We start from the raw sequence: 23,690 nt of genomic DNA on the forward strand, positions 1-23,690 counted from the left end.
GACTTGCGTATCTTCTTCTTCTTTCTCTTACTCAGCGGCAAGCAAATGAGCTGTCGACACAAAATTTTGATCTAAAATCAAAGGGCTTAAAATATTCGGAAAGCCACTTGTTTTCAAGTTAGTCATTGTTTTGGATCTCAAGACAATTGAGGCTCGAATTCGAATATAAGATTTTATCTCGATTTTAATATATTTAAATTATAAATTATCATAAATTTGAGATATTGATTTCAAGTTAACCATAAGTCGTAGGCGTGTAATATGTCTAGCTACTTAAAATTTATATACCATGGTAATAAAAAAAAAAGAAATTAATATAGTATGGGATATTAACTTGAAATTTCAACTACATAAAAGCACAAAAGACTTTCAGAAGGTCACTAGTTGATATAAACCCAACAACTTTGTGCAAAAAGTTTCTTTTATAAAAGATATATGTTGTTATTATCACAAACTGTGTATAGTAAGTTTAGCCCGAAAGTGATATGGTGAAACTACTGAAATATCCATTCATTTCGATTATTGAGTAGGTCTTTTGTGAGTCGATCTCACGCATTTTTATCTGTGAGACGGGTCAACCCTACCGATATTCATAATAAAAAGTAATACTCTTAGCATAAAAAGTAATACTCTTAGCATAAAAAGTAATATTTTTTCATGGAGGACCCAAATAATCGATATTCACAATAAAAAGTAATATTTTTTCATGGATGACTCAAATAAGAGGTTTGTCTCACAAAATACGACCCGTGAGACCGTCCCACACAAGTTTTTACCAATATTTGAACTTCACATTTGGAATTCCATAAATAAATATTTTTTTTAAAAAAAACCCGACATCTTCGAGAAACTGGTGCATATTTTCCTCATTTACATATTACCTTTAGGCTCAAATGTTTCGTGTATATCCATTTTGGTCCAGGTGTCAAAAAGATTAATCGACTTATGAATGGCTTGCACTTGCATATGTCTAATTAAATAAACTATAAATGACTCAAATTAATTGTGTCAAACGAGTTGTGTTATGTGTTTTCAGTCGATAAAAGTCGTAAATAATAGTCTTGACGTTTTTATGGAATATACTATTGAATGAAAAACCAGCTTCTACTTGTTAACAAATTACATATACATCGACACAAATTTAAAACTATAATATTTCATCGAATGTTTCAAATTTAGGCAAAAACTTATGTGAGACGGTCTCACGGATCGTATTTGTGTGACATATCTCTTATTTGGATCATTCATGAAAAAATATTATTTTTTATGCTAAGACTAATACTTTTATTGTGAATATGTGTATGGTTGACCCATCTCACTGATTAGTATCCGTGAGACAATCTCACATGAGACCCACTCTCAAATTTAACTAGGAATATCTTTTCATATCTTTTTCCTAACCATCAACTCCTACTTTATATCACAAAATCTTTATCCTTTAAATATATTATCAATCAAACAATGACATTAGATATAAAATGAGGATAACATATATTACTCTCATAATATAATCAATTATCCATGGACAGTAGTAGTCCGTGCCTTTGTGATTTATTTTTCAACTATGAGCTTTGTGAGACGGTCTCATGGATTGACCAAATCCATATTTATGAATAAAAATAATATTTTTAACATTAATAGTAATACTTTTAGCATGAATCGGGTCAGATCGGATATCCATCTCTTATAAGAGTTTTTCTGTTCAACTAATATGAACTTCCAAATAGGTCCTAACGCATATAACGAATGCAACACATGGAAAAACTGTAGTTCTTTAAATTTTTTTCCATCTATAATCTACAAAAAAATCCCATAACCATCTAGTAAATTGGCATAGACTAAGAAAAATTCCGTAGGTCGGATTTTCGCCAAAGTACAGACATGACACCAAACATTACTAAAATAGCTCAGCAACATTGGGTACCACATAGCACTCATACCATCACAACCAGTTTGATTATCATTTTTAACTTTAATTTCCAATCCTCAAGAAAAGTTAATCATACGTCAGTTTGTACCATACAACATAAATTGTTATCTTTATGTAATCTGGATAATAAAACAGAGAGCAACAACTATAGAACGATAAGTTTTCTATGCAAATGCTCACCAGATGAACTCACGTCTCCATCGTGATCATGAAAAAAACAAGGGTGAAGAATCCAACCAAACATAGAACCGAACCCTCCAGAAGCACGTCATACCGTTCCGCCCAGTGAGCCTGAGGCAACTTGCACCATAGAATGAGAGGGCTACTAGCGAGGTCATTACTGTGATCGTGTTGCCAAGGAAACGAGTAGATATGTGTAACTTAATATTATAATGCTTGCAACAAAGATCAAAAGCTAAAAAGAAGAATTCAGGTTCAAAACATTTATAATCATCTTCTGATGTGGATAAAATCGTTATCATATGCAAGCTGTGTCACATAGCCGCAGAGCGAATCCAAAAATTTAAGGGAGAAGGACGAGAAGGGGCAAGGGCGGAGACTCAATGATAGTGCAAAACTTGAAATTTATTTAAAAAAAACACGTAAAAAAAAGTAATTTTGTTATTGTGTGTGTGGGAGTGGTGTGCGCTTGTGTCAGTGTTAAATTCAGTTATCACAATGAAACACAGGTTTGCAATCAACAAGGTTAAAATGATACCTGAAGAATAGAACTATGATAGCAAACACCATCAGGGAAGGTGAGTTTCCAACGGCAAGAAACATCAGAAGGGTACGTGGTTGCACAAGGAGACGATGTTGGAATAAGATCAAGACCAGCTACGGCCATTTTTTTCCATGGGTTTGTTGTGAGAATGACTTCCAAATAGAAACAATATGACATAACTAGAACCCAGAAAAATGAGCAAAAAGGATGCGAGCTTGTGCACTGTTTCTTCTCCAGCCATAGTGTTTGTTATGGTGATTGCCGTCACGCCAAGTAGTGATGTGGATAAGACATGCAATGCCGCTCCAAAAGCAGCTGCATTAGCAATACGATCACTAAACTCTATGCACACGAGTAACATTTTGAGCATATTGTTAATATACACTACCATCATACATATGACAATTTGTGGCCTTTATTTCAAGAAAAGAATTTAAAGCCTTGAGAAATACATGATGCCAATGCCAGGAAATTACTGAATCAATCATGTCTCATCACTTTGCCAGATACCATTTATTCATTTATATATGACAATTTGTTGCGTCAACTATTTAGCAAAATGATTTACATTGATCTTCACAAAAAATAACTAATAGCACAAGTTTGATAATCAGGGGTACTATCATTCAAACTACAATAGCTTTGACGTAATGGTAGCATGAACAGTATTATTCTCTCGGAAGTCCTAAAACTAGACGGTCCAGTGGCTAGACTTGGGGGCTGGATTCACATCCAAAATGAAAGCACATATTACTTATTCAGTAACCCCAGCCCAAATCAACTTGTCTCGTCCAAACACAACCTCAAAGTATTTGCATTTGCTCTAAAATTTATCAAGGTGTAGTCGCTCTCGGCCAATTCCTACTACACTGATTACAGTCTATTTACGTTTATCCTTTAGTACAGAAAAAATAATAACAAAAACAATTACATCTAAATCAGGCAAGAACAACAAACCCTAGAACAACAAGAAATCACAAAACCCTCTATACAGATCAAAAAACGGATACAGAACAAACATCACTTACTAACAAATAGAGTACGAGAAAAAAGTCAATTTCTGAACGCCGCAAACAATGGAGAACGGCAGCCAGTGTGTCGGTATAAAAGAATGCAGCAACGAAACTGTAGCTATGCCTCCGTTCTTTGACAAATCCTCTGGAGTGACGCTGAATTTCCCGTACTCCACAGCTCCTCTGATCGCAGCAGAAGACATTAACTAACCAAAATTCGAGCTTCAAAACAACAGGCTTTGCATCAGTGATTCCACGGATTTTAGCAGAGATTAGATCCAGGATCAAATATTTGAGCCAAATCCAAATTTTCACATTTTAGAAAGCATAGGCTTCAGCCGACAGTACGGACTTTTCACGTCTTCGCAAGATTTTCAGTTCAGTTTACATTTTTCCCATTTTTCAAATTTTGGTTATTTCATTTATTATTTTTCGAAAATTGGAATTTAGTTCTTAAATTGTCCAACTCATTGTTACAGTCCTCTAATTTACCAGATTTTGGTCTGATTATATAATTTTTTTTTTACTTTAATCATTTTCCGTAAAGAACGGACGGACATAATATTAAATATATCGATATTTTTTCAATATCACAACAATATTTTGAAATTTGATTTGACAAGTAAAAAAAATTATTATTTGATATTAAAAAATGATTTTCTTATTTTTAAATGTTTTTATTAATAATATTTATATAAATATATATTTTAGAATGGAAAATAAAATTATTGAAACATGAAAAATATTTTATTAAATAGCTTTTAAAAAAATAAAGATATAAAGTTTATCAAGAGGAAATTCAAATAAATTTACCAAATTTTGATAGACTAGACTTTTAGTATAAGTTTTCAATATATATTATATTATATATTATATAAATATGTGAATTAATAGTGTTTTATAAAATTTGAAAAAGGTTATATAAATTTATTAGTGCAAATAATTTTAATACTTTTTTATAAATCGATTCACGGACGCCTGTCGATTTTATAAATATTTCATTTAATTAGATGAAATCTCGTCAAAAGATTAGAATGTTGGAAAAAAAACATAAATAATAGAATCTATCATATTAAATAGCGAGAACGAACATGAAGCAATAACTCTGAATTTTTATAATGTGTTTTGATATTTCAGATCAACACACTCTTTTTCTTGGAAAAATCTTTAGTTTTCTATTCTTTACTCTCTTTTTTTGAATGAGAGAGAATAAGAAACGTGATTCCGGAAAAATAACCCGAAATATTACTATAATCACTTTATTTTGAGTTAACTTATTAGACAAAACATAATTATTCATATATAAACTAATGTAAATAAAACTGGTCCAAAAAGTTGGTGATGAATTATTGTACGAGTAGTCAAACATCCCGTCGTATTCAACGACCGCACTGGATTAAAATTGTTTTGGATTTGTTTTCAAGCAACCCAACCTAAACAACCATGCCCGATTCAATTCATTCTGAACCGGTTTCATTCACCGGTTCAATGATTATATATTTTTAATTTTTTATCGCCCCGTATTTCAGCAAAGATGTGTCAAATTGGTGTAGCTGGAAAACCATTATATGTATATCTACCACCTGTCGTTGAGGACATTAAAGGCGGAGATTGGTGAGAAAATAAAGGCCGTGTAATTAATGAATTTTGAAAATATCTTATTCATTTTATGGAATACATACAGTTTGATAAAAATTTCATGTGAGACGATTTTACGGGTCTTATTTTGTGATACATATATTTTTATTTGGGTCATCCATGAAAAAATATAATTTTTTATGCTAAAAATATTACTTTTTATTACGAATATTTGTAGGATTGATTAATCTCACTATAAAGATTCGTGAACCATCTTACAAGATATTTGAATAATTTGGACATGATATTTAATGAGTGGATCTCATGTGAGACCGTCTCACGGATCTTAATATGTGAGATGGGTCAACCCTATCCATATTCACAATAAAAAGTAATATTCTTAGCATAAAAAATAGTACTTTTTCATGGATAACCCAAATAAGAGATCCGTCTCACAAATACGACCCATAAGACCGTCTCACACAAATTTTTGTCATATTTAATACCATCAGAACGGAAGACAGCATATATTGCAGACATGTTGCATTTATTTGGCCATCGGAAAATTTTTTTAAACTAGCTACTCTGCACACGCGGTGCGTGTGTGTACAATTTTTTTTTATAATTATTTATGGACTAAAATGAAATTTGACAAATTATCGAGGTACTAAAGTGCTATTTGAATAATTGTAATAAAAAAAATAAAAATAAAAATGTTTTTTGAAATTAAAAAAAAAACAAAAATGTAATTTTGATATCAAATATGGGCAAAATAGGGAAACTAAAAAACAGACCAAAGACACCAAAAACAGTTATTCTAATATGCTTAAACTTAATAAATAATAGTAAAAGATATCTTTCCATCTGTAATAATAAATGCCTTGATAACTTTCGACAGTTTTTTTTTTCCTTGAAACTTGTGAACGACAATTGGATGGGGTGGTATCCTCACATGCGTTCTTCAGATTTTAATTTTCATATAATTAATCTTTAAAAGTTTATAAAATTAAATTTATTTTGTGGATAGAGTATTCAAAATTTTTATTTTAAATGAAAATATGAGTATCTACAAAGAGAAAAATGCTTGGAATAGTTTATTTTTTTAGAAAAATCTCCTGTGATTCAGATAAAACTGTTGTTTTCTTGGTAATGATGATTTATTTTATTTTATTTTATTTTATTTTTGCTGATTTTACATCGAACAAACAATTAACATTTATTTATATTAGCGATCGATTTATAGAAATCAAGCAAACAATCACTTAGAAAATGGTAAACTTTCGTACAAAAAAACACGTATAAATTTTTTATACCATGTCACGGAGAAATTAGAATTACTTTCCCACTTGTCCATGAGATATAAACTACATAATTTTATTATAATATAAGATAAAAGGGCAAATTATTCTTTTGCTCAAACTGCAAGTAACGTTGATAGGAGGTTTACATACAAAAATATTTATTTATTTTTTTAGAAAAGCACCGAATTCATTGCTAAAAATATGGTCAAAATATTTGCCTGTGTGGAAGAAGGAAATACGTCTCAGTTGTAAACCAACAGTTTGGCATTGGACCGCGCGACAAAATTATTGTCTAGACCAACGTTAGCTAAAAGTCGTTGCTCATGTTCGATCAAGGATCGCATACACAAGTATTTTGTGTTTTAGCATTTAAATTGACTATCTTTATCTTGACAGCGATCATAACACGAAGTATATATTGTTAGTATAATTATATTTGATAATGTCTAGGTAGATGGAGTAAATTGAGTTGACAATCTATCAAGTAGATATGTGTAATTTTCTTGTGAAGATTTTGACTTGATGGATGAGCTTGGATGGTCTTACTTGATGGGATGAGCTCGGGTCAAATTATCTGCAGACAATCAACAAGAAAATTTCAGTGGAGCGTCGGAAGTGTTTCCAATGTGGGCACTTCGATGCTCAAGTCAATACAAGTTCACTAAGTAGAAAGATAATTTATTGAATGCAGTAGAATGCAATATCTCATGTCTCAAATGAAAAATCAAACCTGAGTATTTATAAGGGAGAAGATGACATCGATTACGGAGCATTGACACTGTTCTTGACTAGACATCTACCCGCACAATTGTTCATGACTTGTCCTTTGTCAGTAGGCACGACAACTCATATTTTTTTGGTTTTGTCATAATCACTGATTGTCATGATAATTATGATTTTGATGTATGGGGTCATCTCTTTGCGATCAGCCCAAGTAGGACTGAACTCGATCTGGAAACATCTTTGTTGGTGATTAAGCGAGATGAACCCAGGTCGAGCGAGATGAACTTGGTCGGATGATTTGAACCCTGGTCGGCGCGAGATGAACCCTTTCTAACTTTTACCCAGACTCTACTCAGTTTTCCAGAAGCAATTTGGAATCTGGACTGGAAAATTTTTCCTTTCTTGCCCGAGTACGAGAATGACCCGTTCATTCCGAGGGGTCTAGAGGCATCGGTATCGTTTCAAATATTTGAGTTTCACATTTACCATTAATTTTAATTTTTGTAGGCTATCTTCATATGACTATTGCATAAGTTAAATTTTTAAATAATGGGAAGATGATTATACTACTATAAGCAATTAAACACAAGGGTGGTGGTGTTATTGCAAAAGATATTATTGTACATCTAAAATTATATTTTAAAAAATATTTTAATATTGTTTAGAAAATATATAAAAACTAACTTCAGATTCTAAATATTTTAAGGAAAAATAAAAGAAAAAATAAAAGAAGAGCAAATTATATTTGCGATCGTGTGAAAAAGCCAAAACGCATAAAACCCCCCTTTATATAAAATAAATATAAAACCGACCATTCCTTGAAATCCTATGTGAGTTCATTTATACACGCGTTTGACTGCAATTTTTGTATGTTATTTGGATTTTAATATTCATTTTTATTTAAAAATAAAATATAGATCATGTATATTTATAATTTATCTTAAAAATATAAAGTATTGAAAAACTTTAAACATTTCCATTTCAATTATATAAGTTTTTTACCACACAAATTAAAAAAATTCATTGAAAATACAATTATACAAACAACATTTTTTTTTTCATTTTATCTTTATTTAACAAGTGCTTATGTTTATTAAAAAAACAAATATTTAAGTAAATGATTTGTTATCTTTCTAATATCAAAACTCTGAACTAAATAAATATATATTAGAAAAAAAATAAAAAAATAGGACTAAATTAGATAGATACATATATATTTTGGAAAAATAAAAAAGAGATGATTCATATATAAACATATAAAAATCCCCTTTTTCCGTAATAGCTGATGCAAACTGCCTAAAAACTTGAGGTTCAGTCCCTTATTAAGACAAACTGGTCCTCGTACAAAAAAACTACCAAGCACACTTCCACAGAAGGACGCACCCCCCCACCAAATCACAGCAATGGCGAAGCCCAAAACCACCGCCCCCACCACCGGCACAGCCTGTGTACTCCTCTTCGCCGCCGTGTTCTCAGTGGCAGCCTCCATGTCACCTGCGTCCTCCCCGATTCCATCAATATCAGTGCCGCCATCGTCTGCGAATGCTCCGGAACCAGACTCGACGGCGCCTCCTCCAGGCCCAGATTGCTTCGTGTACCTTCTAAAACTGTCCGATTGCCTGACTTTCGTGGAGAAAGGTAGCAATTTGACGAAACCGGACAAAGGCTGCTGCAAGGAGCTGTCGGATTTAGTGGCCACGCAGCCGATTTGCCTGTGCCAACTGCTCGGAAACCCTGATAAAGTTGGAATCCCGGTGGATATCAAGAAGGCTCTCACGCTTCCTTCTGTCTGCAAAGTCTCGACTCCTCCGGTTAGCTTGTGTTCGGGTAAGTATCTTATTCGTATTTATTCTCATTTTCGTAATATCTCCGGCGATCAACAGGACTTGACCAAGTGTGGTTTTTAACCAAAAAATTAAATAATTTTGTCCAATGGTTTTCTGATATGATTTGTATCAATTTTTGCGAGAATAAATTATATGCATTATGTTTTAATCTTAAGAAACAGAGTATATCACGGTCTCACAAATTTTTATATGTGAGACAGTCAATCTTATCGATATTCACACCAAAAAAATAGTACGTATTTTTACATAAAAAATAATATTTTTTTATGAATGACCTGAATAAAAGATTCATTTCACAATTATTGCCTAATAAATATATCTATGTTATTTTATGTTTAGTATTAGTATTTGATCTTCCATATTGAGATGTCTATACTAATTACTTTGTATATATTTTCTTGTTAAGATTCAATATTATAAAATTTTCATTTGTTGTCTTACTTATTTTTCATAAATTTATATTTACATGAATATTATTATTAATGAACAGTATTAATTTATTTCATGATTTATACGTGTATTTTCCATCAGTTTTTGAGTGCATTAATTTCCGGAAACAGATCACGTGAATTCTTTATGATTGCCAACTGTCCGTATTTACTGTTACTATATGAGTAGCCAATAGTTGTAGGGTCTACACGCTTTATTAAATCTCAGTTCGGTTTTAAGTTTTTGGTTTTTATTTTTTAATACTTAACCCGAAAACCAGTTACGTATTTTTTATTACAACATTGGGGTTGGGTAGGTTATTTATTTATTTTTACTTGTGTCGGATAATTTAGAAAATTCAATTAAAATATAGAGATATGAGATGAGAAAAAAAACACGAGGTTTACGCTTGTCATGACATTACTTAAGTATGTATCTTATAATTCACATTTATTCTTATATTTGAAATTTATGATTTTTTTAAATGTAAATCTTGTTGAGAGGATGTATGTGGATCATTGGATATAGCATTAAAATAATATTATAAAATTCACATCTCTTTAATTGTGTTTCTAATGCACTATTGAGTGAGTCTCATGTGAGACCGTCTCACGGGTCATAATCCGTGAGACGGGTCAACCCTATCCATATTCACAACAAAAAGTAATACTCTTAGCATAAAAAGTAATACTTTTTCATGGGTGACCCAAATAAGAGATCCGTCTCACAAATACGACCCGTGAGACCGTCTCACACAAGTTTTTGCCTGCACTATTATTAATAAGAAAAAAAATAAGTTTTAAGAAAATCGTGTCAACTGAAGCCTCGGTTTGTCAACTGGGTGAGGGTACACCCGGTGGAGTATAGTCTTTGGATTGGTGGGTCTCACATACGTGGGGTTCACTCCGATCCAAAGGCTGTGCTGCACCTGCAGATCTAGGAACACCATAGCCTCACCCATGTGAACATGGTGTTCTTGATTTGTATTAATTTTTTTAATCCATATAATATGTGTTAGTAATTCGATATCGGTTTAAAAAAATCTTCGAGAGTTGTATATGTGGATTTGGATAATCTTTTTTTTTTGAGCTAGCTTTTAGGATTGAGTTAGGTTCAAATCTCAATTTTAACATGGTATCTGAGCCTTCGTTCTTTGTGCACCGTTATGTGTTGGACCACCCGTTCTGCCCATAGTTGGGTGTAAATAAGTTCTACTGTTATGTTTTGGGTCATACGGCTCCAGATGTTCATTCCTTGTGTACCGTTATGTGTTGGATCACTCGTTCTGTTCATGGTTGAGTCATTTGTAAACTTCACGTTCCAGATGTAATTTCACGATGTTTTTTCTTGAACATGACTGGGGTGTGTAACTAGTTTTTAGTGTTGAGTTAAGTTCTAGTTCCAAATAAAACTACTTACCAAAAAATGTTTTGGTTGACGATTTTGTTTCGATGATGCAGCCATTGGAGTGCCCGTTGCAGAACTTGCACCGAGTGTATCCCCTTCCCCTTCAGCTGGTAACGTATTTTATTTTCCAACACATGCTTTGTAAAAATATTCAATAAAATAAATTTAAAAGTGATTATTGTACTTTTCTTTGATCAGGTGGACCAGGTGCAGCAGGCCCGTCTACTGGAGGTGAGGCTGTCGGAAGTCCTGGCAATTTTGCCTCCAAATCTGAACAAAACATCCTCATCGGACTAGGAGCCCTTTTACTCGCATACTTCATTTGATTACACTTAGTATTATTTTAATCATCAGTGATTTATTTCTTTATTTTATCATTTATATGTAATGTACTTAGATACTCCGTGTCTCCTGCTGCTACGTCGATTGTTTGATACGCGAACTTGATTTCGAACCTGAGTTTCACATTGGATATGATTGTATTTTCCTATCTTTTAGTATTATTTGCACTGAAGTTTTGGCGACCAAGTTTTAATAAAATGGTATCCGGCGTTATCCAATTATCTCAGAGCCTTTGATACTTCGGCAGTTTGGCGGTACCAGAGCAGCAATGTTTTTTTTTGTTTATTTTTTTTATCGTTACAAGGGATTTGGTGGGTACCTTCCCGGGCAGCACGACTTCATCAATCAAGAGGTGCATCTTTCTGGGTCATCATTCCCCGAAGATCACTTTGTTGATGCTATAACAAGTAGGCAAATCAATATAACTCAATGCGAGAGAACCACCATGGTTGTTTTGAGTAACTTGTTACAAATTCTAGTATTTAGCTATTTTGGTTTGGGTAGATATCCCACCATAGGTTTCAATTTCAAAATATGGTCTCCTTATTTGATGGTTTTGAAATGAAATATATATGGACAAGAATTGTGAGAATAGAATCTTAATTCAGTCCAGCGAAGTTTTCAAGTCATTTTTCATGGATTCCTCCGTGTCCCTTCTCCTCGAGGTTAGAATCTATGAAAACATTTGATCATTTCATCTGCGAGTTTGGTCTTATTTTATTTTTATTGGAATTGTTTTTCCTTGTTTATTTTTGTGACTGTTTTAATGGAGATTACTTATCTAATCTGCAGATACTCAAAACAAATTTTGTATGCGTTGTATATCACCAAGATTTACTAAAAAGGGTGCCTTCATTTGGGGTAGAGGGTGTTTTCTTGTTTTCTAGTTTGTTAGTGAAGATTCGACTTTTGATTTAATTATGGAAGATTTCATGAGCAGAAATGGTGAGATGGAGACTCGTTTCATCTGGGATTTTTGTATAAGGATTACATATTTATCAATTCAAAGGTTCTTCAAGCAAAAAATGTTGGAATCTCACCTAATTCTTTATGTGGATGAAATGTGAATGTTCCAGCAGGGGCTCCATTGACCTCATACCAGAAATTATTGAAAATTTATATACAATGTTTTTCATTAGTTTCTCTCATTCTTTTTTCTTTTTGCCTCCCCTAATTCATGGAGATCTATCTCTCAACACTTGACCAAAATCATGGTCCGCCCCATCTGAGAAGTCGAATCTTGAAAATATTATTCACTTGGCTATCTATTGGGCTGCATATGCAGTAGGAGAAAAACAAACTTCTGTTCTTGCTTAACATAATCTGAAGTGCTGCTTGGCGTTCGAGATATTGACAGGTGAGCGATTGATATGAGTTGCTACTTTGCCACATGAATTTAGTGTTCTTGAGCTTAAAAAGATGAACTTTTGTGGCCAAATAATTGTTTTATAGTCTTGTAGTGGTGCCCTTGCAAAGATTCATGTAAGGTTTCTTTCAGAGCACATGGCTCTTGTTAGTTCTAGGGGCCGATGGAATCCTACCGCCTTATGGTAATTACAGGTTTACGAACAATGACTGTGAATTATTAAGCATTGGACAGTCGTTAGCATACGAATTATTTATCTGCTTTTGGCTTGTACATAGCATTTGTTAGTTCAAAGTTAGTACGGTTATGGCAATAAATTCATCTCTCTCAGGCTAAATAGAATTTGAACGTGGCTACAGAATGCTTATGCTAATTTTAAGGTAATGCGAGAAAAGTTTGAAGGCCCATTGAATGTGAGAACGAAAAATTAGTCTTAGAAGAATCTGACTCCTCCATTTTGCAGGAGTCAGATATTGTTTTTTTTTTGTTGGGATGTAACATTAATTCTTTTGTTTCATTCAGCTACATTCGTTCTGTTTTCTTGTTTTTTGCAGTTACACGTATGACGATGCCTTGTTGGGTTGCCTCTTATCTCGTAAATTACTCGTTCATGTATCCCAATATCGGGTGGTCTAGCCGCACCGCTGGTAAAATTTTGGTTGTTTACTGGATATTTTGTTGTTGGAGAGAATCCTTAAGGCCAAAAACAAATGTCAGACGAGGAGAGAAATCTAATCGAGATAGTAGAGGAGAATACCCCGATCAACATCAGCAAACTCATCCACTATGTTCATGCACCACATTGTGGAGCTATAGCAACATTTTCTGGCACGACCTGGGACACTTTGAAGGGAAAAAGGTCTTGGAGCTGAGATATGAAGCATACGTCCCAATGTTGTATAAAATCTATTTGTATGTCAGCTAGATCATCGTGGAACTTGAGCTCAATCGCAGTGGCACACCACTTAGGCCCTGTCCCGGTTGGGGAAACGAGTATATTTGTTGCAATCTCATCCATTCATCGAGCAGATGCGTGTAGATTCCTGATCGATGAGATCAAGATTCAAGGCATCAGTTCCTATATGTAAGTAGGATGTTTATACCAATGACAAGCATAGGAAAGAAAACTCGGACTTTTTTGAGAGACGGGACGAGCTCCTGAAACCTTCATTTGATAAAGGGCATATGCTGCCGGAAAAAAGATTCCGTCGATGTTTGCAGCGGAAAGGTGAAGATCATTATGCTATGAAGTGTTGAGGATTGTATGAAAATACTCCTTTAGCGCCTAGTATGGTGATTCTTTGACATCCCAAAGAATCATTACCCTGTTTTGTTGCTTGCTAAATCGTGCAAGGACTTAGGATTGTTGCTATTCCGAGTACCTTTGATCACCTATGGCGAGAAACCGGAATCCTTTTTTTTCCCTCTATTGTACCAAATATCTTATTTCTTGATAAATCTCACATAGACTAATAAGTACATTTGTTTTTCTTTAATATTTTTCTCCACCACAACACGACAGTCTTTATCTAACTAGTGGTCTATATTATATTATCATTTATATTTAGGTAATAAATGAAATATAAATGCTATGTAGGTTAGAACCATAGTTTAATATTGTTTTGGAAAATTATTAAATATATCGTATGTTTTCTAGAGGAAATAGGATATTATTATAAGGTGTACGAATCAGTAGACTTTTGTCTACTGATAAAACTCGAACACTCGACTTAAAAAATATTTAATTTATATTTATATTTATCGAATTTATGTCCAACTTACAAATAAGAATTTGGTTATATTATTAAAAAATAGATCTTTTATAGATTATATCACATATCTTTATCTATAAGACGGATTAATCTTATCAATATTCACATAAAAAATAATACTTTTAACACAAAAAAATAATACATTTTTATGAATGACTTAAATAAAAAAAATCTGTATAATAAAATATCTCAAAAAAAGGTTGATAGATTGACGGATGCATATTTCCAAATCATTTCCCATAAAGAAATCGAGTGTGTTTTTGCAGAGAAGAAGAGACCAAGAAACAATGGCGATGACCCTTAGTATAATCGACCACCAATTGCCCTACGATACCCACAACACCTACGAAGTTCTCTTCTACGACGATTCCATCCACACCACCGTGACTTACGATCCCGCCACCGTGTCCCGGTGGATCTCTGAAGTGGAGTACATCCATCGCAGCCGGCTCCACCACCTCATCGTCGGACTCGACGTCGAGTGGCGTCCCACCTACAACCGACACAACAATAACCCAGTCGCCACCCTACAACTGTGCGTCGGCCGCCGTTGTCTCGTCTACCAACTCATTCACTCCCCGGGAGTCCCGTCCTCTCTCACCGGTTTTCTCTCGAATCCCAACTACACTTTCGTGGGGATCGGCATCAAAGCTGATTTGGAAAAGCTTGAGGAAGATTATGAGTTTGGGTACAGCGCTAATTCAGTGGATTTGAGGGATTTGGCGGCGAATGCCTATGGTAGAAGCGAATTGAGGAATTGTGGGGTTAAGACGTTGGCGGAAATCGTGCTGGAGAAGGAGGTGAAGAAGCCGAAGAGTGTGACTATGAGTAGGTGGGATAACCCGTGGCTGACTCCTGCTCAGGTACAGTATGCTTGTCTTGATGCATTTGTGTGCTTTGAAATAGGCAGGATCTTGAATGCTTCTGGTTGAAAATTTAAGGCGCTTTGTTCTTGGTTTTCATTTTCTGTGTGTCTGTGTGTGAAGAAAAAACATGAAAAGAAGGGATTGTTTAAATCTCATTTGTTGTGGTGTTTAATGATGACTTTTGTCCTGTTGCAATTGCTTCTGGGTTCTGGAAATATGGTTCTTAGTTTGGGTTTTTTTGACATAGATTCGGGTTCGAGGCATAATTATAAATCATCTGGCATTTGAGATGTGAAAGGGTAAATTTTGGTTAAAAACAGTTTCCATCGAACTCAAAACAACAATTTAGAGACGTCTGCTTGGAACTGACCCGATGAAAAAACTCTAGCTAGTTATTTTTAATCTCATTTCCTTCCTTCCTTCCTTCCTTCCTTGTACATTGGTTTTCCAAATTTTCAGAATTTGGAAGTGATTGCCCAAGAAAAATAGGACATGGAACAATAGCAAAATTGGTTGAACTAGTTTTGATCATGGTTATCTAATCAGTCAAATTCTAGTTCTCATAAAATAATCTTGCTGCTTCTGTAGTTGGCGTTGGATACATTTCGACCAAAAAGAAAAAGAAAAGAAAATTGCAAATTACTGCGATAAGATTGAAATTTGACTAGATAGCGACGATCGATTTTGTAATTTGGCATAAAACGTGCATACCCACCATCGAAGCACCCAAAACTTCTCAGATTTAACTATAGCTAAAATTGAGTAGCACCCAGAGATCTCTGCACAAACTATGTAATATATACATTGTATTATATGTAAGCAAAAGACTTGGTTCTGTGCTCCAAATACTAAAGTCAAAGCCATTACAAAAAAAAAATTTATTTCAAATCAACTATTTGTCACGAGAAGGATAAGATATGTTGATTATATATAAACTTGGATAATATTTTTACCGCTGAAACAAAAAAATATGGCATCATTTAAGTAAATTATTTATTATATTTTAGATTTATATGTGTGATTATATCACAAATATCTTTAATTTCATATATTATTATTTTTATATCTGTGTCTATATTCAGTAAAAAAAAATTAATTTCAAAAAATAATTGAATGTAGCCCATCTTAGGCCCTGCTTTAGCATATATATTTTCATAAATGTTTATTTTGTAATCATTGAATCGAACTAACGGTTTACCTAGTACGATACAATCAAGTGCAGAATACCACAACATATTAATAATAATTAGTAACATATTTAACATAGGAGACGCTCCCATTACCAATTATAATATATAATATTTGTAACTTGATAGGAACAGTTATTTTCATTTAACTATCCCCAATGGATAATTAAATGTTATAGAGGCAGCATAAGCTTCAAGGAGCATAGCCACCGCCTTCGCCAGCACCGGAGCCACCACCATATCCACTAGCATGTTCACCTCCAGCATATGCACCACCTCCGCCTGAACCGCCTCCTGCGCCACCGCCATAACCTCCACCATGGGCTCCTCCAGCTCCACCTCCAGCCCCTCCACCACTACCATATCCCCCGGCTGATGCTCCTCCAGCACTAGCAGAGCCACCTCCACCGCCATGGCCTCCGCCGCCCCCATATCCTCCACCGGCAGTATAGCCACCTCCGCTGCCTCCCCCTTCACCTCCTCCATATCCACCAGCATGTCCTCCACCAGCAGCAGCACCTCCTCCTCCACCACCACCTCCTCCACCTCCACCTCCACCATGTGCACCTCCCGCACCATAGCCTGCACCCCCTCCTTCACCACCTCCACTTCCATACCCTGCACCATGCTCCCCCCCAGCAGCATACGCAGCCCCACCTCCACCCCCACTACCACCTCCACCGCCACCACCTCCAGCACCATGCTCTCCTTCTCCGCCATACCCAGAACCTTTTCCAGCACCTCTTCCAGCACCACTTGCATACCCATGATCGACCACACCTCCGCCTGACCCTCCACCGGCGCCACCACCCCCACCACCATACCCTTCCCCAGCCACATCAACAGCCTCTAGGATAATCCTAGCTGCCGAACATATCGCCACACACGATAACACGAAGAAAAGCACACAAACAACTCGTTTTGCAGCCATGGGATGGATTTCAAAGAACACTCAAATGAATCACACAACCACACTGTATTAGTTTGCATGGAGCAGTGGGGTATATATAGGAGTTCGAAAAGCGCGTCCATGCACTGTGGAGACTGAAGAACAAGTAAAAAGAAGGCGCTTTTTTCGCCACAAAGTGGTCCAATTCACTAGAACACCACAAGATTGCTGTGAGTAGTGTGCTTGCGTTGTCCCCCATTTCCGATTATCAAATTATTTCAAACCAATATATGAAAGAAAGATTTGTATCTGACAGTAGTGCTCCATGTGCATGGCGCCGTCAATTTTTGCAATGCAAATAACCTACTTAACATATGACTCCTAGCTTGATCATTAATTAGATCAGTTGCATCGCATATTGGATTTCTTGATCCATATGAAGTGTACATAACGCATGTCTTGCCCCCTTTTGTCTTCGGTAACTACCGTAGCTATAATTTGCGCTATACTTTATGTTCATTACTTAAGTGTCACTGCTTACTAGTGAGATGAGATAAAAATTGAGTCGAACGCGGAATGATGCAATCATAATTTTTTTCCTTGGAACTTTGCTAGTTCATAAATTTGATATATGAGTCTCGATGGCTGATTGGCTTTTTTGAATCTTAGAACATATAACTAAAAAAATTTAAAATGTTCATGGTTAATTGATTCATGTATATATAATCATTAGATACATATATATGACTAAATTATTCAAGAACGAGTTAAAGTAATGCTCCTCGATTTACATTTAATTTTCTACATAATCGCTTAGATCACGATGATGGAATTCCAACTCACTTTGAGAGTCTCTTTCTTTCTTTTTGCTCGCCTAATTATTAGTCCACTACATATGTTGAAACTAATCGCAGTGTAGCTAGTGATACGTCTATTTGATCATGTGCTGTGTTTGGTATGTACTACTTATTTTACATGTATGTGTGTGTGTATATTAGTTGGTTGGTGACCATTTCAATCCATTTAAAAAATATATGCAAGTTCATTATATATACTACAAAATTAAGATTAATATACTTTTCCATGTGGTTACAGTTACGGTTATTGGAACAGGAACCGAATCGATGATTAGTAGAGGTAGGCTTGGATGATTACTTGACCTTTCCTGGCACTTGGACTGAGTCTCTGTTAATTGTCCCACATCGGTTGGATAAATAACCTTTGAGTGGTATATATGGGATTGGACAATCCTCCCCCCTTGAGCTAGCTTTTGGGGTTGAGTTAGGTCCAAGTTTCAATCTTAACATGGTATCAGAGCCCGGGTTCCACCGTTATGTGTTGGATTGCCTATAATTAGGCCACCCGTTCTGTCCATAATTGGGTCATTTGTAAACTCCACGCTCCAGATGTTCATTCCTGGGCGTGAGAGGTGTGTGTTAATTGTCTCACATCGGTTGGATAAATAACCTTTGAGTGGTATATATGGGATTGGACAATCCTCCCCCCTTGAGCTAGCTTTTGGGGTTGAGTTAGGTCCAAGTTTCAATCTTAACCGTCTCCAGACTCGAGCCTGCTTGGGCTATGATGATTTGATATCGTCAAACGAGTACTCAACCTAAAACCCGACATGGCATTCATTGCGTTGCATTTCATGTATCAATATTATATAAGCATGGCATAGGCGAAGGGGGGAGGTAGCGGAGGTGGTCGTGTTGCTGGTGGACGATATGGGGGTGGCGGCCGCTTTGATAGTGCTAGAAGAGCAATAACCAGTTTCATAATTGCTTTATTAAATATGTTTGTGCTAAGAATTATTTTGTTATTGGATCATGCAATGAATGAATCCGTATATGCATTGTTATGTTTTGGCAGCACATGAATTAGATTAATCATAAATAATGCATTAAAAAAGATTAAACATAACTTTCGACAACAGAAAAAGCATGTCGCATAGAGTTTGTAACTGTGGTTTTAAAAGACTAATGTATTTTTCATCCTATTATGGTATTTCGGACTTTGCTTAGTGTCAGCCAAAAATAATTTCTTCGAGTTTCATCGTTATAAAAAAATGTTACATTATATGATTATATATATTGGTTTTAAAAAATTGTAGTTATCTATACTATATATTAATGTTGGGCCTAACAGAGACAAAATGGACACCAATTTTTTTCTTCCCTATTTTGCCCTCATGTCATACCAATAATACAATTTTGTTTTTTGAAATTTTAAAAAAACACATTTATTTTTATTTTTTTAAATTCCAACAATTCAAATAGCACTTTAGTCTCTCGATAATTTATCAAATTTCACTTTAATCTCTTGATAATTATAAAAAAAGACCGTACACACACGTATCGCTTGTGCAGAGTAACTAGTATATATTAAAGAGTTTTGCATCAGAAAAAATCATTTAATTCAAACAAAATAAAGTGATGGATTATATAATATATTTTTTTATTTGTTTGAATAGGTATTCATATTTCAAAGTTTTAAATCAGATGTATTCTCATCAACATTCTATTTTTTTGTGGTTTTTAAGGTGGGCAAAAACTTGTGTGAGACGGTCTCATGAGTTGTATTTATGAGACGGATCTCTTATTTGGGTCACTCATACAAAAGTATTACTTTTTATGCTAAGAGTATTACTTTTTATTGTGAATATGGTACGGTTGACCCGTCTCACGGATTAAGATCCGTGAGACGGTCTCACATGAGACTCACTCTTTAATGTGATGTAGATTTTGATTAAAGGCTATTTTTTCATGTTTAATTTTTTAAATAACTTTATATTGTAATGTTTTTTTTTTGGCCTGTTTTCCACTTAAATGATCATGTTTTTTTTTTATTATTTGAGAGTAAATTTGAAAAAAAAAAAAGCATTAATAAATTTATAATGTCGTGGGACTTGGAGGCCCAATCAATCGACCCCATTATCTGATTGGTACACGAAACAAATTGTAATGCGACATAGAGGAGCTGCCCCAATCTGCAGCGATTTCGTCATTGGACACGTGAAGATTTCTGGTTCGTTGGATTCGTACGGAATCATTCCGCCATTTTCGGGTGTGTGTTCGGGTGTGTGTTCTCTTACACACACCGGCTCGCCTCAAAAAGGATTCAAACAATCGAAGAGAACAACAGGTCAAAACAATTTTCGTTTCTTTTTTTGGAGAGGTCCATTGAGAGAAGACAACTTGGAGATCTGTCGCGATCAATTGAAGCCATGGGTCTCTGGGACGATTTTCTCAATTGGCTGCGGAGGTTTGGTTCCTGCTATGTTTAGTTGTTTTTATATATTAAAAAAATTGTTGTTTTTCAGCCATTATGTTTGATACATTTTCCATGAATGCGATGGGATGCGATTGTTGGAAGTTTTGGTTTGATGGAGTTGATTTACATGTTAAATTTAGTTGTAGGCTTTTCTTGGGCTGCTTTTGATACTGTCTGTTTGTTTGTGCTCGGCGTTGGGAAATTTCTGATAATTTATGAGTATGTTTATGATTTAGCTATCAACTTTTCTTTGTGACTATTCTGAGAATTTAGGATTATTTTTGGGATGGCCATAATCTGGTGTGGAAAAAGATGTGAATTTCCTAGGTTTGAACGTGGTCTACCATTAGAATGTTACTTCTTTGGCGAATGGCAATTGACAATGTATCTATGTTAGCCACGTTCTTAAGCAGATTGAGGTAAACCTGTTGCGATGATTATTTATCAAGTATGTTTTTGACTCCATGATTCGTTGTTGTCCTGCTAGTTGAAGGTCTCTCTTGTGCAACTCGTGATTTGTTGGTGTCCATGACTCTTAATAGTACACAATGAGTACACTATATTCTCCAAGTTTATATAGATAAGTTTTGCAAGAGTCAGTTTGTTAACGCAGTAATGCTCATTAAAACATGTTATGAGGTAATTCTTAGTGGAGACAATGGTAATTCAGTATCTTTACCATTCTGAACGCAATATATGTAAAATTTTAGAACAATCATGAAAAAGAAAAAAAGATACATGCCTTCGAAGGTGGTGGAGGTGGCCATGGACTGGAAATACATGGGGTATTTATTATGATATTATCATCATTATAGACTTGAGGTCGAGAGGGGTTGGGAATTGGGAATATTTGTTTGAGAAACAGGGTCATGTTGGGGAAATGGCGGTGGAGGTTTTGTGCAGAAGACGAGACGTTGTGAAAGAAGATTATAGTGAGTAAATATGGGAGAAGTAATATTATGAACAGAGAGTTACACGGTGACTCTGTTGGGGATAGTTAGGATCAATAACTACATCTACATTAGAATGTTAACGATCATCAGTTTGTCTTTAGAGAAGTAACTTAATCATATGTTTATAATTTTGCTCGTTTACTTTGAACTTGTACTTTATAGTTTCTCCTCTTATCATTTTGTAATTATTTCAGCCTGTTTTTCAAGCAAGAAATGGAGCTGTCTTTGATAGGTCTTCAAAATGCTGGGAAAACTTCACTAGTAAATGTTGTCGCTGTAAGTAAATGAATGCATTATCCTTTTGTGTATGTTTGTACAACTGTTTGCTTATGTTTCCTTTATTTTTCATCAAAGCACTTGCATTTACTATGCCTTTCTCTTTTTTCATTAGACTGGTGGATATAGTGAAGACATGATCCCTACAGTAAGTTTTCTAGTTTAATCCAAGTTGATTATTATATCTAGTTTTTGTTCGTTAACTTCTAGATTGTCAATACATTTAATTTGAATACCTGAGTCGCATTTTTATCATTCAGGTAGGGTTTAATATGCGGAAAGTTACTAAAGGGAATGTTACAATAAAGTTGTGGGATCTAGGAGGTCAACCGAGATTTCGCAGTATGTGGGAGCGGTACTGTCGTGCAGTTTCTGCTATTGTGTAAGCTACTAACTCCGTCTTCTGTGGCTTAGTTTGTACTATGATTGATGTCACACTTCCCACATTGGAAGGCAGTTTCCTATATTAAAAAGGACGGCAAAGAAAAGTGACAAATATACTCCCAACTCAAATCATATCGGTCAAGTGATTGTGCAACTTGTAGGAAGTATGATCTTTAAATACGTGTAATGATGATGTTTTAGTTTCACAAGTTTAAATATATAGTACCGTTTCAATTTAATCTCTTTTAAACGTGATTTTGGGCAGCTACGTTGTTGATGCTGCCGATCATGAGAACGTCAACATCTCCAAGAGTGAACTTCACGATTTGCTGAGCAAACCATCTCTTAGTGGTATTCCTCTACTGGTGCTAGGAAACAAGATCGACAAGCCTCAGGCACTATCTAAACAGGCCTTAACCGACCAAATGTAAGTATAGAAGTGCAATTTCAATCGTTCAAAGCTCGACTATCATAGTGTGAACTAGCATTCACCGCTCCTGCATATCTTTCTTCCAGAAAATTTTGAATTAAGCAAATCGTGCTTGTGCAGGGATTTGAAAAACATCGCAGATCGGGAGGTTGGCTGTTTCATGATATCATGCAAGAACTCCACGAACATCGATCAGGTCATCGATTGGCTAGTTAAGCATTCGAAGTCGAAGAGCTGAGTGTTCCAAGACTCCAAACTCTTCTGTTGTTCGGATTTTCTGTGGTTTTGTTGTGATTGTGTTGTATGTTAAAAAGTATTTGTTTTCAATTATCATTTTAAAAGCTGAATAATCTCTTACCTGGCGGCCTGTTCGATCACATTAAGTGATACAATTTTCTTCGTTTCTTGTATGGTTATGTATTATCTGTATTGTTTGTGATGTTATATCGAGAAAAGATGTTCCCAGCATTAATCTTAGTGCGTTTAATCGGTGTTGTTAAAATTATTTATAGCTAAAAGTGATGTGGAAGAATTAATAGAAATGTGAAAATGGAATCTCCATTAAAATAGTAACAGAAAGATAAACAAGAAAAAAAGACCAAAGAACGATTTCATGAAATCAGATCTCTTTGTACAAAAATAAGAAAACGTTGGAAGATATATGGAAATGCATGCTGTAAATTCGATTTTTTTAACGTTTTTCTGTTTGTAAGGAATATCAGGTAGTTCCTTTTGGGACCTGATTTGATCCAAAATAGTTATTGTTTTTATCTCTAAATAATTATATAGCTTATGTCTATCAATGTTCTGATTTTGGTTCGTCCGTGAGCTCTTTTTTTGACAAATCATAATATGACATGTATCGTTTGGAGACCTTTTTTGGGGGGAATTTTAATGAAATATTCAGTTTTACATTTAAAAAAATTATTTGAAATAGTCGATTAATGAAAGAAACTATATTCGAGATACTCGATGGAAATATTTTAATAAAAAAATGATA

At 34.8% G+C, this 23,690-nt stretch overlaps 4 protein-coding genes and 1 pseudogene across 4 annotated transcripts; 4 read left to right on the forward strand and 1 right to left on the reverse strand.

The window, feature by feature from the left end:
• The first annotated feature begins 8,544 nt into the window (after positions 1–8,544).
• On the forward strand, positions 8,545–11,480 carry LOC140840043 (non-specific lipid transfer protein GPI-anchored 12-like). Its single transcript, XM_073207127.1, has 3 exons — positions 8,545–9,096; positions 11,006–11,062; positions 11,151–11,480. Exons 1-3 carry the CDS (start codon positions 8,673–8,675, stop codon positions 11,276–11,278), a joined length of 609 nt encoding a protein of 202 aa, XP_073063228.1. The 5' UTR covers positions 8,545–8,672; the 3' UTR covers positions 11,279–11,480.
• A 133-nt stretch (positions 11,481–11,613) lies between these two features.
• Positions 11,614–14,134, forward strand: LOC140840042 (molybdopterin synthase catalytic subunit-like; annotated as a pseudogene).
• Positions 14,135–14,638: 504 nt separating this feature from the next.
• LOC140840046 (3'-5' exonuclease-like) lies at positions 14,639–15,493 on the forward strand. Its single transcript, XM_073207129.1, has one exon. The coding sequence runs from the start codon at positions 14,648–14,650 to the stop codon at positions 15,362–15,364; it is 717 nt and encodes a 238-aa protein (XP_073063230.1). The 5' UTR covers positions 14,639–14,647; the 3' UTR covers positions 15,365–15,493.
• Positions 15,494–16,443: 950 nt separating this feature from the next.
• LOC140840044 (uncharacterized) lies at positions 16,444–17,501 on the reverse strand. Its single transcript, XM_073207128.1, has one exon. It carries the CDS (start codon positions 17,414–17,416, stop codon positions 16,679–16,681), a length of 738 nt encoding a protein of 245 aa, XP_073063229.1. The 5' UTR covers positions 17,417–17,501; the 3' UTR covers positions 16,444–16,678.
• Positions 17,502–20,350: 2,849 nt separating this feature from the next.
• Positions 20,351–23,162, forward strand: LOC140840047 (ADP-ribosylation factor-like protein 8b). The gene is made up of 6 exons (XM_073207130.1): positions 20,351–20,638; positions 21,795–21,876; positions 21,992–22,024; positions 22,137–22,258; positions 22,526–22,687; positions 22,811–23,162. The coding sequence occupies exons 1-6, from the start codon at positions 20,601–20,603 to the stop codon at positions 22,926–22,928; spliced, it is 555 nt and encodes a 184-aa protein (XP_073063231.1). The 5' UTR covers positions 20,351–20,600; the 3' UTR covers positions 22,929–23,162.
• Positions 23,163–23,690: the final 528 nt, after the last annotated feature.

Source organism: Primulina eburnea, chromosome 8, assembly GCF_022965805.1.
Source record: "Primulina eburnea isolate SZY01 chromosome 8, ASM2296580v1, whole genome shotgun sequence".
In the NCBI taxonomy this organism is placed as follows: domain Eukaryota; kingdom Viridiplantae; phylum Streptophyta; class Magnoliopsida; order Lamiales; family Gesneriaceae; genus Primulina; species Primulina eburnea.